At 47.7% G+C, this 15510-nt stretch overlaps 1 protein-coding gene across 1 annotated transcript in view; it reads right to left on the minus strand.

The window, feature by feature from the left end:
• Window positions 1-14976, minus strand: part of PCSK4 (proprotein convertase subtilisin/kexin type 4) — a 39182-nt gene extending 24206 nt beyond the window's left edge. Inside the window, exons 1-5 of the mRNA XM_044278934.1 lie at window positions 14815-14976; window positions 9727-9831; window positions 3973-4068; window positions 2786-2914; window positions 2599-2675 (exon numbers count right to left, since the gene is read on the minus strand). Coding sequence (XP_044134869.1) covers window positions 2599-2675; window positions 2786-2914; window positions 3973-4068; window positions 9727-9831; window positions 14815-14976 — 569 coding nt within the window. The remainder of the gene's footprint in view (window positions 1-2598; window positions 2676-2785; window positions 2915-3972; window positions 4069-9726; window positions 9832-14814) is intronic.
• Between the last annotated feature and the right edge of the window lie 534 nt (window positions 14977-15510).

Below are 15510 nucleotides of genomic sequence, written 5' to 3' on the forward strand. Positions count from 1 at the left end.
TCTTTCATGTTTTTCAAGGTTTATTGGTCCTTTAATAAATGGGGACCATATAGTCTTAAAAGGGGATTTCCCTTACTTTTGGCCTATCCGCAGGATAGGTCATCAATATCTAATCAGTGGGGGTCTGACTCCTGACACCCCCGACTATAGGCTGTTTCACTTGTGCGCTGTGGCCTATTCCTAGGCTTGTGATGTCCTGTGTATTGGTCATATGGCCCTTGTACAGCTCCGTCCTATTCAAGTGAATGAGATTAAACAGCAATAGCAAGCACTGGCATTAGAAAATGAACATTGCTGCTCTTGGTGTAGTATGAAAAGGTCACAAACCCTACAACCCCTTCAAACAGCCGACAGGCGGGTGTGCCAGGAATCAGACCTTCACTAGTCAGATATTTATGACCTATCCTGAGGACAGGTCATCAATATTTAATTTTTGGAAAACCCCTTTAAAATAATTTTTATGTGCTTCATATTACGACATGCAAAAATATTTAGTTTCCATATATTGTATATGCAGAACATGTGGTACAGATTTGTTCTCACAGGCTATGTTCAAACCTGCACTGTGGCTTTCGTTCAAAACAGAAGACACAATGCTATGCAGGACCGCTTGATGTACCCAATCCACTTACAATGAGGCGCATCAGAGTGTCCTAAGTTCTGATCGCAAGATGGAGCTTCTAGCACAAGTGTGAAGTGAGCCTTAGTGGTCATAAAGATTCAACCTAGTTCCCAAGTGGAAGCCAGATGTATCCATACCATTTATACAAATGGAGGTTAAAGAGACACTCCAGTTACAAATTGTATTCTTCTACGAGATACCCATTATAACAATATATTTAGCGATGTCGGTATTAACTTTGTTTCGTATTTTTTTCTGGCTGAAAATTTCTGCATTCGGTTTCTTCTGTTGGGTCAGGTGATATCACAGGGACCAGCTCCTAGTCTCTCTGTTGTAAGAATAATCTCCCAAAGTGACCCACTTTAATCTGCCTACTGTATATCTTTTGATAGTCAGCACTCTTCACACTGGGCGGCATGAAGCAGTGTCATGATGCAAGGGGGGAGCTTCCATAATGGTGAGGTACAGAAGAAGATGGTCTCAAGATGTTTCTCCACCAGGAAAATCATCAAAACGTGGTACTGGTGTAAGTAATGCTTGAATCAGTACATGAATCTTATCAAGTCATGCATAACGAAAAAAATGCCAGAACGCTTCTATCAGAAAGTCTAAACTGGCAAGTAACTTAATATTTCATATAATGTATTAAATAAAGGCAATATATTTGAAAGGGAAAAACTAATAATGTAAACGTGAACTCAAATAGTCACTATGAGTGACAAGGCCTCTTTTTTGGACATGAGTTATGATGATGTATGTTGTTCATTATTTCGTCTACCATCAGACTCTCCTCAGATGACAACATATTGGTCTTAAAGAAAATTAGAGAATACATGCTGTAACTAGGGCTGCACGATATGGGAATTTTGTGCGATTGCGATTAGGGCCCTAAAAATTGCGATAACGATACGGGATGCAATATTTTAAAGGGAATTGTGCTAGAGGTCTATTTGCTTGGATTTTCAAGGCAAAAGCGCACACACAAATGACTGATAATGCTGAAATAAGAACTGAAATGCACAGTGTTTTTCAAAATAAAACATCTTTTACTAAATTAAATAACATTTTCATTACTGCTAAATTACAAAATACAAAACTTGCCATTTTCTTAATAGCACTGCACAGAACAGATAAATAAAATAGAATAAATAGAAGAACATTTGCCCATTAAAATAACGACTTGCCTCCAGCCCCTCCTCCGTCTCCGCACTGTAACTCATGTATCGCCGGCCACGCTGTGCAGCATAGCGGCCGGCGATACATCCGTGTCAACCACGTAAAAAGTCAACCATCGCTTTATAAGACACACTGCCATTCCCCCCAAAAAAAGTTTGTCTTAGGCTACTTTCACACTAGCGTTCGGGTGTCCGCTTGTGAGCTCCGTTTGAAGGGGCTCACAAGCGGCCCCGAACGCATCAGTACTGCCCTAATGCATTCTGAGTGGACGCGGATCCGCTCAGAATGAATCAGTCTGGCAGCGTTCAGCCTCCGCTCAGGAGGCGGACACCTGAACGCTGCTTGCAGCGTTCGGGTGTCCGCCTGGCCGTGTGGAGGCGTGCGGATCCGTCCAGGCTTACAATGTAAGTCAATGGGGACGGATCCGTTTGAAGGTGACACACTATGGCTCAATCTTCAAACGGATCCGTCCCCCATTGACTTTACATTAAAAGTCTGGACGGATCCGTTTGAGGCTACTTTCACACTTAGAAATTTTTTAACATTATAATGCAGACGGATCCGTACTGAACCGAGCCACCGTCTGCATTATATGAGCGGATCCGTCTCAGACGAAACCGCTCTGAACGCAAGAGTGAAAGTAGCCCTATAAAGCGAAAAATATGGTAATACAATTGCAACATTTTTGGGTCGGCCAATTGGCGATTGCGATATGGCGATTTATTGCGATTGCTTTGGAGATATATTGTGCAGGCCTAGCTGTAACATACCCCATAAATGTCTGCTATACAGCTGCTTACCGATTTTCATCAGATGGATTATATCGGGGCTGTGGATCAGGGTCATCATTATTAAAATCATAGCTTGCCAAAGGATCCTGAAGACAGTAACAAAAACAGGTTACAAGTGCAGTTTTAAAGTCTCGGTGAACCAGGATATTCCTAAAAGGAATGTTTAGTATCAGAAACGTATGAAAACATGTCTCACATAATTCTCTTCCAGGTCAGGATGATCTTTTTCAATGCCGTCATCCAGGACAGTCACCACCACTCCGTGTCCAGTGAAGCCATGACCCCATGCAGACAGTACATTCAGGTCTGGGCTAACATCATTGTTCTGGAGAGAAGTCCAAAGAAGAGGATAGCATTTCTAAATATGTACAGCTTCTATTAATGTAGAACTACCTGCATCTACTGGACCACAGGTTCTCAGCACTTTGCATATTGCTTTGATATGTGGGGCAGATTTGACATCAATTATTGGAGGAAGAGTCTGAAGCTCCTCACACACAGTGTGACGGCCAAGCACGTGACCAACAAACGTATAATGTGTATGGCCAGCTTTAGGGGTAAAAATGCAATGTCACTATTATGTCATATTTGCACCATAACTTATGACTGATTCTGTCGCCATTTTTGTGGCGAGAACCGTGGGATGGGCTTAGCAGGAGAGGCGTGGCCTCCCACAGCCTGAGAGATTTACTACCATTTCCGCCAGAAACTGCAGTAAGCAATAGTTCAGTGCACAAGAGTACAGATTTTAAAGAGTAAAAGGCACCTAAACTTCAGGCGCCTATTTAACCTAGAAAAAAGAAACTAAAGAATAACAGTACATTACCGAAATCATTTCCATCACATTTACAGTAGGTTTAAATGAAGTGTGTGTGGAGTTTTAGGCAAGTTTACATGGTCTATGTGTTAGGACTTCTAAATATGCCCTTACGAGTCTAGCTTTATTCAATGTTCCTATTAACCAGGGATCAGCAACCTCCAGCAGCTGATCTGAAACTACAACTCCCAGAATCCTCCTTTCACTTCTGTGGGAGGTACTAAAACAGCTGAGCAAGTTTGCATGCTGGGAGTTGTAGTTTCACAGTAGCTGGAGTGCCGAAGGTTGCCGATTCCTGCTATAAACTAACAGCAAACATATGGCTGCAGAAAAATATCCCCCCAAAAATAGCTACATAAACACCCCTAAATGCTGTGGATAGATCTACCCCTGTATTTATCCTGCATTATTCTTGCCAGGAGTACAATTATCAAGTGAGAAGGGTGAAGGAAGAAGCCCAAAAGGAAGCTAAAAGGACAAGTCAGAGGTAAGGTACAGGGTAGTGGAATACAGTAGAAAGGCATGGAAAGTAAGAACATGACTGCACCTAGAAGGGATGTACTCACCATATACCACTGCTTACGGAAAAAGGGGTCTGTGGGCACCATGCTGATCTGTCTTTTAGTCCTCTTCTTTACAGTCTGCTGCTCAAACCAACGTACCTGGCGATTACAGGAAAACATGCTAAATTGCAGCTGAATAACCGGGTCATGACTGGAACTTAAGCACCAAACAAGCTAAAATGTAAGAACTTATTTGTGTTAAAGAGCATCTGTCAGCTAGATCAACCCAATAACGCCTGGTGGTGTTGACCATGCCGATTCAAATGATCCATAAATAAGTGATTGAATCAGCAGGATCAACTCAACTAGGCAGTAGGCTTCGTTTAATAGGGTTGATCCCTGCTGATAGATTGGTCTTCAATATCAGATCAGTGAGGGCCAGAACTCGACGACCAGCTGTATGAAGAGAACACAGCGCTGAGGTGAATAGGACAGAGCCGTCCCACTGAGGAGAATGGGACGGAGGATCTGTAATTACACTGCTCAGCACTACAATGTCCATGGTGAGAGGTGAACAGGGAGCACACAGCGCTCAGGTGAACAGGACAGAGCCGTCCCACTGAGGAGAATGGGACGGAGGATCAGTAATTACACTGCTCAGCACTACAATGTCCATGGTGAGAGGTGAACAGGGAGAACACAGCGCTGAGGTGAATAGGACAGAGCCGTCCTACTGAGGAGAATGGGACGGAGGATCTGTAATTACACTGCTCAGCACTACAATGTCCATGGTGAGAGGTGAACAGGGAGAACACAGCGCTGAGGTGAATAGGACAGAGCCGTCCTACTGAGGAGAATAGGACGGAGGATCTGTAATTACGCTGCTCAGCACTACAATGTCCATGGTGAGAGGCAGGGGCGTAGCTATAGGGGGTGCAGAGGTAGCAGTCGCTACCGGGCCCAGGAGCCTGAGGGGCCCAAAGACCCTTGTGCCATATAAGAGGACACTGGAATCATAGAAAGTACATAATGGTCAAGTTACACCTCTGGCTGAAGGGAAGGGGTTAGGTCAAGAATTTGGGGGGGGGGGGGGGGGGGGGACCTGCAGTTTCAATTTTTGCCTCAGGTGGTATGAAGGCTATGTGTTTCCCTGTCCCTTGCCACAAAGTACCGAGGGAAGGGGGGCCCAAGCTGAACTCTTGTACCAGGGCCCATGAGCCTTTAGCTATGCCCCTGGTGAGAGGTGAACAGGGAGAACACAGCGCTCAGGTGAACAGGACAGAGCCGTCCTACTGAGGAGAATGGGACGGAGGATCAGTAATTACACTGCTCAGCACTACAATGTCCATGGTGAGCAGGTAAACAGGGAGAACACAGCGCTCAGGTGAACAGGACAGAGCAGTCCTACTGAGGAGAATGGGACGGAGGATCAGTAATTACACTGCTCAGCACTACAATGTCCATGGTGAGAGGTGAACAGGGAGAACACAGCGCTCAGGTGAACAGGACAGAGCCGTCCCACTGAGGAGAATAGGACGGAGGATCTGTAATTACACTGCTCAGCACTACAATGTCCATGGTGAGAGGTGAACAGGGAGAACACAGCGCTCAGGTGAACAGGACAGAGCCGTCCTACTGAGGAGAATGGGACGGAGGATCTGTAATTACACTGCTCAGCACTACAATGTCCATGGTGAGCAGGTAAACAGGGAGAACACAGCGCTCAGGTGAACAGGACAGAGCAGTCCTACTGAGGAGAATGGGACGGAGGATCTGTAATTACACTGCTCAGCACTACAATGTCCATGGTGAGAGGTGAACAGTGAGAACGCAGCGCTCAGGTGAACAGGACAGAGCCGTCCCACTGAGGAGAATGGGACGGAGGATCAGTAATTACACTGCTCAGCACTACAATGTCCATGGTGAGAGGTGAACAGGGAGAACACAGCGCTGAGGTGAATAGGACAGAGCCGTCCTACTGAGGAGAATGGGACGGAGGATCTGTAATTACACTGCTCAGCACTACAATGTCCATGGTGAGAGGTGAACAGGGAGAACACAGCGCTGAGGTGAATAGGACAGAGCCGTCCTACTGAGGAGAATGGGACGGAGGATCTGTAATTACACTGCTCAGCACTACAATGTCCATGGTGAGAGGTGAACAGAGAGAACACAGCGCTGAGGTGAATAGGACAGAGCCGTCCTACTGAGGAGAATGGGACGGAGGATCAGTAATTACACTGCTCAGCACTACAATGTCCACGGTGAGAGGTTAACAGTGAGAACGCAGCGCTCAGGTGAACAGGACAGAGCCGTCCCACTGAGGAGAATGGGACGGAGGATCAGTAATTACACTGCTCAGCACTACAATGTCCATGGTGAGAGGTGAACAGGGAGAACACAGCGCTCAGGTGAACAGGACAGAGCAGTCCTACTGAGGAGAATGGGACGGAGGATCTGTAATTACACTGCTCAGCACTACAATGTCCATGGTGAGAGGTGAACAGTGAGAACGCAGCGCTCAGGTGAACAGGACAGAGCCGTCCCACTGAGGAGAATGGGACGGAGGATCAGTAATTACACTGCTCAGCACTACAATGTCCATGGTGAGAGGTGAACAGGGAGAACACAGCGCTGAGGTGAATAGGACAGAGCCGTCCTACTGAGGAGAATGGGACGGAGGATCTGTAATTACACTGCTCAGCACTACAATGTCCATGGTGAGAGGTGAACAGGGAGAACACAGCGCTGAGGTGAATAGGACAGAGCCGTCCTACTGAGGAGAATGGGACGGAGGATCAGTAATTACACTGCTCAGCACTACAATGTCCATGGTGAGAGGTGAACAGGGAGAACACAGCGCTGAGGTGAATAGGACAGAGCCGTCCTACTGAGGAGAATGGGACGGAGGATCTGTAATTACACTGCTCAGCACTACAATGTCCATGGTGAGAGGTGAACAGGGAGAACACAGCGCTGAGGTGAATAGGACAGAGCCGTCCTACTGAGGAGAATGGGACGGAGGATCTGTAATTACACTGCTCAGCACTACAATGTCCATGGTGAGAGGTGAACAGAGAGAACACAGCGCTGAGGTGAATAGGACAGAGCCGTCCTACTGAGGAGAATGGGACGGAGGATCAGTAATTACACTGCTCAGCACTACAATGTCCACGGTGAGAGGTTAACAGTGAGAACGCAGCGCTCAGGTGAACAGGACAGAGCCGTCCCACTGAGGAGAATGGGACGGAGGATCAGTAATTACACTGCTCAGCACTACAATGTCCATGGTGAGAGGTGAACAGGGAGAACACAGCGCTCAGGTGAACAGGACAGAGCCGTCCCACTGAGGAGAATAGGACGGAGGATCTGTAATTACACTGCTCAGCACTACAATGTCCATGGTGAGCAGGTAAACAGGGAGAACACAGCGCTCAGGTGAACAGGACAGAGCAGTCCTACTGAGGAGAATGGGACGGAGGATCTGTAATTACACTGCTCAGCACTACAATGTCCATGGTGAGAGGTGAACAGTGAGAACGCAGCGCTCAGGTGAACAGGACAGAGCCGTCCCACTGAGGAGAATGGGACGGAGGATCAGTAATTACACTGCTCAGCACTACAATGTCCATGGTGAGAGGTGAACAGGGAGAACACAGCGCTGAGGTGAATAGGACAGAGCCGTCCTACTGAGGAGAATGGGACGGAGGATCTGTAATTACACTGCTCAGCACTACAATGTCCATGGTGAGAGGTGAACAGGGAGAACACAGCGCTGAGGTGAATAGGACAGAGCCGTCCTACTGAGGAGAATGGGACGGAGGATCAGTAATTACACTGCTCAGCACTACAATGTCCATGGTGAGAGGTGAACAGTGAGAACGCAGCGCTCAGGTGAACAGGACAGAGCCGTCCTACTGAGGAGAATGGGACGGAGGATCAGTAATTACACTGCTCAGCACTACACCATGGTGAGAGGTGAACAGGGAGAACACAGCGCTCAGGTGAACAGGACAGAGCCGTCCCACTGAGGAGAATGGGACGGAGGATCAGTAATTACACTGCTCAGCACTACAATGTCCATGGTGAGAGGTGAACAGTGAGAACGCAGCGCTCAGGTGAACAGGACAGAGCCGTCCTACTGAGGAGAATGGGACGGAGGATCTGTAATTACACTGCTCAGCACTACAATGTCCATGGTGAGAGGTGAACAGGGAGAACACAGCGCTCAGGTGAACAGGACAGAGCCGTCCTACTGAGGAGAATGGGACGGAGGATCTGTAATTACACTGCTCAGCACTACAATGTCCATGGTGAGAGGTGAACAGGGAGAACACAGCGCTGAGGTGAATAGGACAGAGCCGTCCTACTGAGGAGAATGGGACGGAGGATCTGTAATTACACTGCTCAGCACTACAATGTCCATGGTGAGAGGTGAACAGGGAGAACACAGCGCTCATACATGTGCTGCATTCTCTCCATACAGCTGATCGGCAGGGGAACGGGGAGTTGGACTGAGGATAGCTCATCAATACAGAATAAGAGGACTACCCCTTTAAGAGTACAGCTACAAGGTGCAGATATGGATTTCACTGCATTTCCAGAGAAAAATCCACATTAAATCCATGGCAAAACTCATGCATTACACACAAATTTGTCACAGCTTCTCTCCTGTCCATTGTTTGTGGCACAGTAGTTTCATTTTTGGTATCTGTTTGCATCCTGCACTAAAGATACTACAATGTTGCGTAGTAGGAACATATTAATTCTCTTCTCTTATTATTTTGTCATGTGGGCGGTCCTGCTCACTGATTGACATGTAGAGTTAGCCATCAGTCACCACCCACAGGACTCCTAAATATAAAGAGCAGAGAGTTATAGTTATACGGAATCTTTTCCTACAGAACTATATAGGAATCTGCTCAGCTCTTCCTGCTCTGTACCATGCTGCCTGCAGATTACAGGGCGACAGGTTCCCTTTAGGACAAGGATATTATTTAAAGGGATTCTGTCACCTCTATTTAGCCTATAGAGATGCGGACATGCACGGCTAGATCGCCGCTAGCATGTCCGCAATATATCTGTCCTATATGGCTGTGTGCTTTTATTGTGTTTAAAAAATGATTTAATAGATATGTAAATGAGCGTGGTAAGGTGCCCAAGGGGTTGTACTAACCTTCTTGGAGCCCAGCACCGCCTGCACCCTCCGATTCTCCTCCTTGCTCACAGTTAGATTGCCGCAATCTCACGATGCGCGAGCTCACGCATGCGCAGTTCTTTCCCTGAGGATGATGCCAGCACAGGGAAGGAACACTATACCGGCACTGTGCATGCGCGAGCTCGCGCATTGTGAGATTACAGCAATCTAACTGTGAGCTAGGAGGAGATCCGGAGGACGCAGGCAGTGCTGGGCTCCTTCACGGGGGCCGTGGCTGGGCCCCAAGAAGGTTAGTACAGCCCCTTGGGCACCTTAACAGGCTCATTTACATATCTATTAAATCATTTTTTAAACACAATAAAAGCACACAGAGCTATAGGACAGGAACATTGCGGACATGCTGGCGGCGTTCTAGCCGTGCATGTCCGCATCTCTATAGGCTAAAACGAGGTGACAGAATCCCTTTAAAGTGCCACTGAACTTTGAAAAAAAAAAAAAAATTGATACATCATAGCAACATATAAGGTTTTGATCTGTGGGAGTATCAGACCCCATCAATCACTAGAACGAGAAAAGAGGAATGGTTACGAAGCACACTCTCTCTAGCAAGAACGTCTGAAGGTGGACAGTTCACGGTGTCAAACACTGAAGTAAATTACCTGAGGTTCCTTTTTAAGCCAGACTTGTCTACCCCAGTGAGGACTTAGCGATTTTCTTTGCACTCCTCGATGTTGCAAATGATAGAAATGACTGCCACGTATAACCTGTATGAAAAAGACAGCAACAAGAGAACGTATCTAATGTCTACTGAACAACCACAATCCATATTAGGCCACCCATGGTGCTCTTTGCACCATACATCTGCAAAAAAGTACGTGAATGGGGTTTACAGAACTCTTAGGCCTCTTGCACACGAACGTGTGCACCCCGGGGCCACGCTGCAGCCTGCAATGCACGAACAGCCACCGTGGGGCAGCCGCAGCATTCACTTTAATGGGTCCGCGATCCGCAAAAAGATAGCACATGTTCTATTTTTTTGTGGACCGGAAGTACGGGACAAAACCCCACGGAAGCCCTTAGTAGTGCTTCCGTAGGGTTCCGTTCCACACCATTCCGCATCTCCGGATTTCCGGACCCATTCAAGTCAACGGGTCCGCATCTGTCATACGGAATGCCCGCGGAGCGGCGCCCGTGTATTGCAGATCCGCAATATGGCCACGGAGCACACACGTTCATGTGAAAGAGGCCTTATTAGGATAGGTCATCAGTATCTAATCAATGAGGGTCCGACACACAGCACCCCCGCCGATCAGCTGTTTGAGAAGGCACTGGTGCTCCGGTCAGCACCATTCACTTCTAGTTGCTCCAAGGCCACAATGAACGTATCGTCACAGGCCTAGGAAAAGCTCATCAGTATTAAGTTTTGTTTGTTTTTTTAAAAGGGGTTGTTCGGGTTCAGAGCTGAACTCGGACAAACCTCCACTTTCACCCCGGCAGCCCCCCTGACATGAGCATCGGAGCAGTTCATGCTCCGATGCTTTCCTTTGTTTATAATAACGCACTGCCGGGCGGAGTGTGTTCGGTGACGTCACCGGCTCAGATAGGCGGCCTTTAGCGCTACCCTAGCCGTTTTACTCCCGGTCTCCCTGAGCAGACAGAAGAGGCTTCACTCGCCTGCAAGGGACCCGGTACGTCACCGAGTATAAGAAAACAGTCCCTTCCGGCTAAAAATTTCCTATATGAAAATGGGGCTTCATAAATATGTGGCAAAGGTAGGACATGTATGTATGTATGTATGTATGTATGTATGCCACTCTAGTACTATTACAGCAATGTCCCCAATCCCAGACAACCCCTTTAAATTATTTGGCTATAACTGACCAGTTTCTGCTCTGCTTTCAACTCAGACCTGGTCACCCCACCCAGGGGCTTATTAACCCTAGCCTGTGCCACCCAGGGTCTCATAGATCCACTAGTGCCCGCACTGCCCACAGCACCTATTTCATGAGGCTGCTCATTCCACCACTCTACTGGCAGTACTGGTGAAGACAGTGGCACCATCGCATATGCATCACCTTCACAGCAGTCTCAGAGTGGTGTGGTGACTGGTCCGGCAGCCCAGCCTATACGACAAATCAGCATTACCTTACCAGCGAGTACGGAGCTTTGTTATTGGCATTGCTGTGCTGCCTGTGCCGTTCACAGTGCGCCCCACGTACGAGACTTTTCTCAGAGTTAGGCCTCATGCACACAGCCGTGTTCCACGGCCGAGAGCGGACTGTGGAAACCCGGCCGGGATTCCTCCTGACAGCACGAGCGCACGGCGTCAATGGTTGCTATGACACCGTGCGCTTCATGCAGTAGTCATGTACAGTAATACACTATACTAGTGTATTACTGTACAGCAGCGGCTGCATGAAGTGCACGGCGTCATAGCAACCAATGACGCCGTGCGCTCGTGCTGTCAGGAGGAATCCCGGCCGGGTTTCCAAGGTCCGCTCTCGGCCGTGTGCATGAGGCCTAAAAGTGCAGGTATGTTTACTGACACATCCATTAAATGGACCGAAAGGCGATTCAGGGCCTAAAGAATGTCCTTTTGCACTCCGAACACAACAGACTGCGTTACTCTACAGAAGCCTTCGGTATATAATAATAAATAAAATATAGGTATACGCAGTTTTGAATTTTTTACATGGGCAATAGGGATGAGCGAATCGACTTCGGATGAAACATGGAGCAGGAGCTCCGTACAGTATTAGAATGTATTGGCTCCAATGAGCCGAAGTTATTACTTCGCAAAATCTCGTGGGACTTCAAATAATAATAATAGATTTATACTGTAAAAACCATTTCCCGAACCATCCAAAGTCGATTCGCTCATCCCTAATGCGCAGCTATGGGACTCCTCTCGTGACAAACCCTTAGGATGGACACAACATACACACCATTAAAGGGGGTTTGATATTGATGACCTATCCTGAGGATACACCATCAATATCTGATCAGTGGGGTCGGACATCAGCTATGTGAATAGGTTGTGACTAGAGGTGAGTGAATTTCCGCTTATGAAATTCGTTCACACTTCGTTTGGTGGTAAAAGCAGAATTGCGTTATGGATTCCGTTACCACGGACCATAACGCAGTTCTATGACGGAATGCCTTTAGAGGTATTCCGTTAAATATTCTGTCATAATAGAAGTCTATGGGCTGCAAAACGGATCCGTTAAAATTCACCCATCTCTAGTTGTGACACATACCAAGTACAGTGCCATCAATTGTATAGTGGTTGTGCTTGGTATTGCAGTCCACTTACCATAAATGGGACTGAGCCGTAAATAGGCCATGTGACTGACGAATGTGACGTCACTAGCCTAGGAAGAGGCTGTGGAACTTAGGCCTCTTGCACATGAACGATACGGATTGGCTCCGGATGCGTTCAGTGAAACTCGCACCATTTCGCAAGCAAGTTCAGTCAGTTTTGTCTGCGATTGCGTTCAGCTTTTTTCTACGCGGGTGCTATGCGCATTGATGCGTTTTTCACGCACATGATAAAAAAACTGAAGGTTTACAAACAACATCTTTTAGCAACCATTAGTGAAATACGCACCGCATCTGTACTTGCTTGCGGATGCAATGCGTATTTTACTGAAGCCCCATTCACTTCTATGGGCCAGGGCTGCGTGAAAAACGCAGAATATAGAACATGCTGTGATTTTCAAGCAAAACACAAGTGATGCATGAAAAACAACGCTCATGTACACAGCCCCATAGAAATGAATGGGCGCGGTAAACTTGCTCGTCTGAAAGGGGCCTTACAGGAGCACTACAGTCTCTTCAAACAGATCATTTGTGGGGGGTGACAGAAATTGGACCCTCACCAATCACATACTTATGACCTATCCTGGGGATAGGCCATCAAAATTGAAATCCCTAAAAAAAAAAAAAAAAAAACACGTAAGGCCAGATTCTGGAGACGGTGTCCTGGACAGACTGCAGGTTTATTGACCCAAACAAAACTGTGGACACGTGACTCCTTTGTTACAAAGCTGTAATGGGGTATCCATAGACGTATGTGGTGCCGTTCATGAAGCTCTGAGTAGTGATGAGTGAAGCTAGCTTTGTATGTTACATCCGAAGTCGCTTCATTCATAACTTCGGAATAATACTGTACGGAGATCCATCGCCGTACAGTATTAGAATGTATTGGCTCCAATGAGACGGTTAGTTATTCACGGAGTCGTGCGTGACTTTGTTGAATAACTTCAGTAGTTGATTTTCACACAAGCGAGTTTTCCGCGCGGGTGCAATGCGTAACGTGAACGCATAGCACCCGCACTGAATCCGGACCCATTCATTTTAATGGGTCTGTGCACATGAGCGTTTTTTTCAAGCATCAATTCTGCATTGCGTCAAAATCGCAGCATGTTCTATATTCTGCGTTTTTCACACAGCCCTGGCCCCATAGAAGTGAATGGGGCTGCGTGAAAAACGCATTGCATCCGCAAGCAAGTGCAATGCGTTTTTCACTGATGGTTGCTAAGAGATGTTGTTTGTAAACCTTCAGTTTTTTATCACGCGCGTGAAAAACGCATCAAAACGCATTGCACCCGCGCGGAAAAAAACTGAACGCAATTGCAGACAAAACTGACTGAACTTGCTTGAAAAATGGTGCGATTTTCACCAAAGGCATCCGGACCTAATCCGTCATGCTCGTGTGAAAGAGGCCTTATTAGAAAGTGAAAAAAAAAATATAATCACTTTCAAAATTGAAACCGAACTCAGCTTCGGTTCTGAAGTACCAGTCAGAAATTAAGCAGAGTTTAGATTAACACATTTTAAAAATCAGCTACTGAAGTTATTCAAAGAAGTCACGCGCGAATAACCGACTTCGGCTCATCGGAGCTTATACAGTGTAATATTGTACGGAGTATTAATCCGAAGCTCGTCTAGGCTTTAGTTTCTGGGGTGCTCGGACATTGGTGCCATTTGGTTATCAGGGATATAGTGGACGGTCACCAGCTAGAAGTGTCATGACGCTAAGGCTACGTTCACATCTCCGCTAAGTTTACCGTATCTGGCGTAGTCAAATACTGCCAGGTCCCCTTTGACTAGAATGTGACCGGACTGCCTTCTGCCAGACATACAGCGGGAAGCAGGCAATTGTGCCAGAAAGGAGCCCGATCCCATTAGAGTCAATGAAGATCCGGCGGTGTGCAGCGTTGCCTGGCTATGCTGCATACGGTAACTCCGGTAGTCTGTTCCTCTGTCAAATTATTGTATCGGAGATATAAACCTAGTAGACCACATTGCAGCAGCCATGGACCCATGAGCAGGGTGGGTGATAAATGTATGATCGCTGGGGTCCAACCACTGATCCCGAGAATGGGGTTTCTGTGCCCCTCTATGAATGGACTGAGGACCCCTGTTCTCATGACTGTTGGGGTCCCACTGGTCGGACCCCTAGCAATCATATACTATTGTGTGCCAACGTCAAACCATCCCAAGTCATCTCGATGCCATCAGACTGGGCCATTCACACATTCCCACTACTTGGGGCACCAGGTTCACAAGTGGAGGATTGGGGAATTGAAAATCTTGCCCATAGAAATCAATTACATCCCAGCGGCCATTTTTCCATGAAAGCTACTTCATGGGCGGCCACAGGCAGCTGCCTCGTCTCCTGCTGTGAGCCAGCACAAGCTACACACTCCTCCGCCTGGAAACGGCCGCTTTCCTGCTCGGATCACCTGCCCCATATTGACGAAGCCAAACTTCCTGGCTATCCTCTCCGCCTCCTCGGGACCCGCCGGCACCTCCACGGCCCAGCTGTTCGTGTACACCCGCAGTGCCAGCACACAGGGCAGCCAGAAGCAGAGGGCCAGTGCGGCGCCCCCTCCGGTACTGAGCATGTTTTACCGGAACACGGTTATCTAACGACAGCGAGGAGCCGTCTGCTGCGAGGTCAAGCGGTACTCAAGGGCTTCTGGGTATTCCCAGACTCCTCGCTAGTACAGGTTCTAATACTGCAATGGCCGGCTCCTCCTCCTAGCCTGAGATATGGGTTATAATCCACAGTCTGCTAGAATGGAGGGGGCAGAAGGAGGTCCTCCCTCTGGTCAGTAACTGGAGGGGGCAGAAGGAAGTCCTCCCTCTGGTCAGTAACTGGAGGGGGCAGAAGGAGGTCCTCCCTCTGGAGTCAGTAAATGGAGGGGGCAGAAGAAGGTCCTCCTTGTGGAGTCAGTAAATGGAGGAGGCAGAAGGAGGTCCTCCCTCTGGAGTCAGTAACTGGAGGGGGCAGAAGGAGGTCCTCCCTCTGGAGTCAGTAAATGGAGAGGGCAGAAGGAGGTCCTCCCTCTGGAGTCAGTAAATGGAGGGGGCAGAAGAAGGTCCTCCTTGTGGAGTCAGTAAATGGAGGGGGCAGAAGGAGGTCCTCCCTCTGGAGT

The sequence above is a fragment of the Bufo gargarizans genome, chromosome 1, assembly GCF_014858855.1.
Source record: "Bufo gargarizans isolate SCDJY-AF-19 chromosome 1, ASM1485885v1, whole genome shotgun sequence".
Taxonomy (NCBI): domain Eukaryota; kingdom Metazoa; phylum Chordata; class Amphibia; order Anura; family Bufonidae; genus Bufo; species Bufo gargarizans.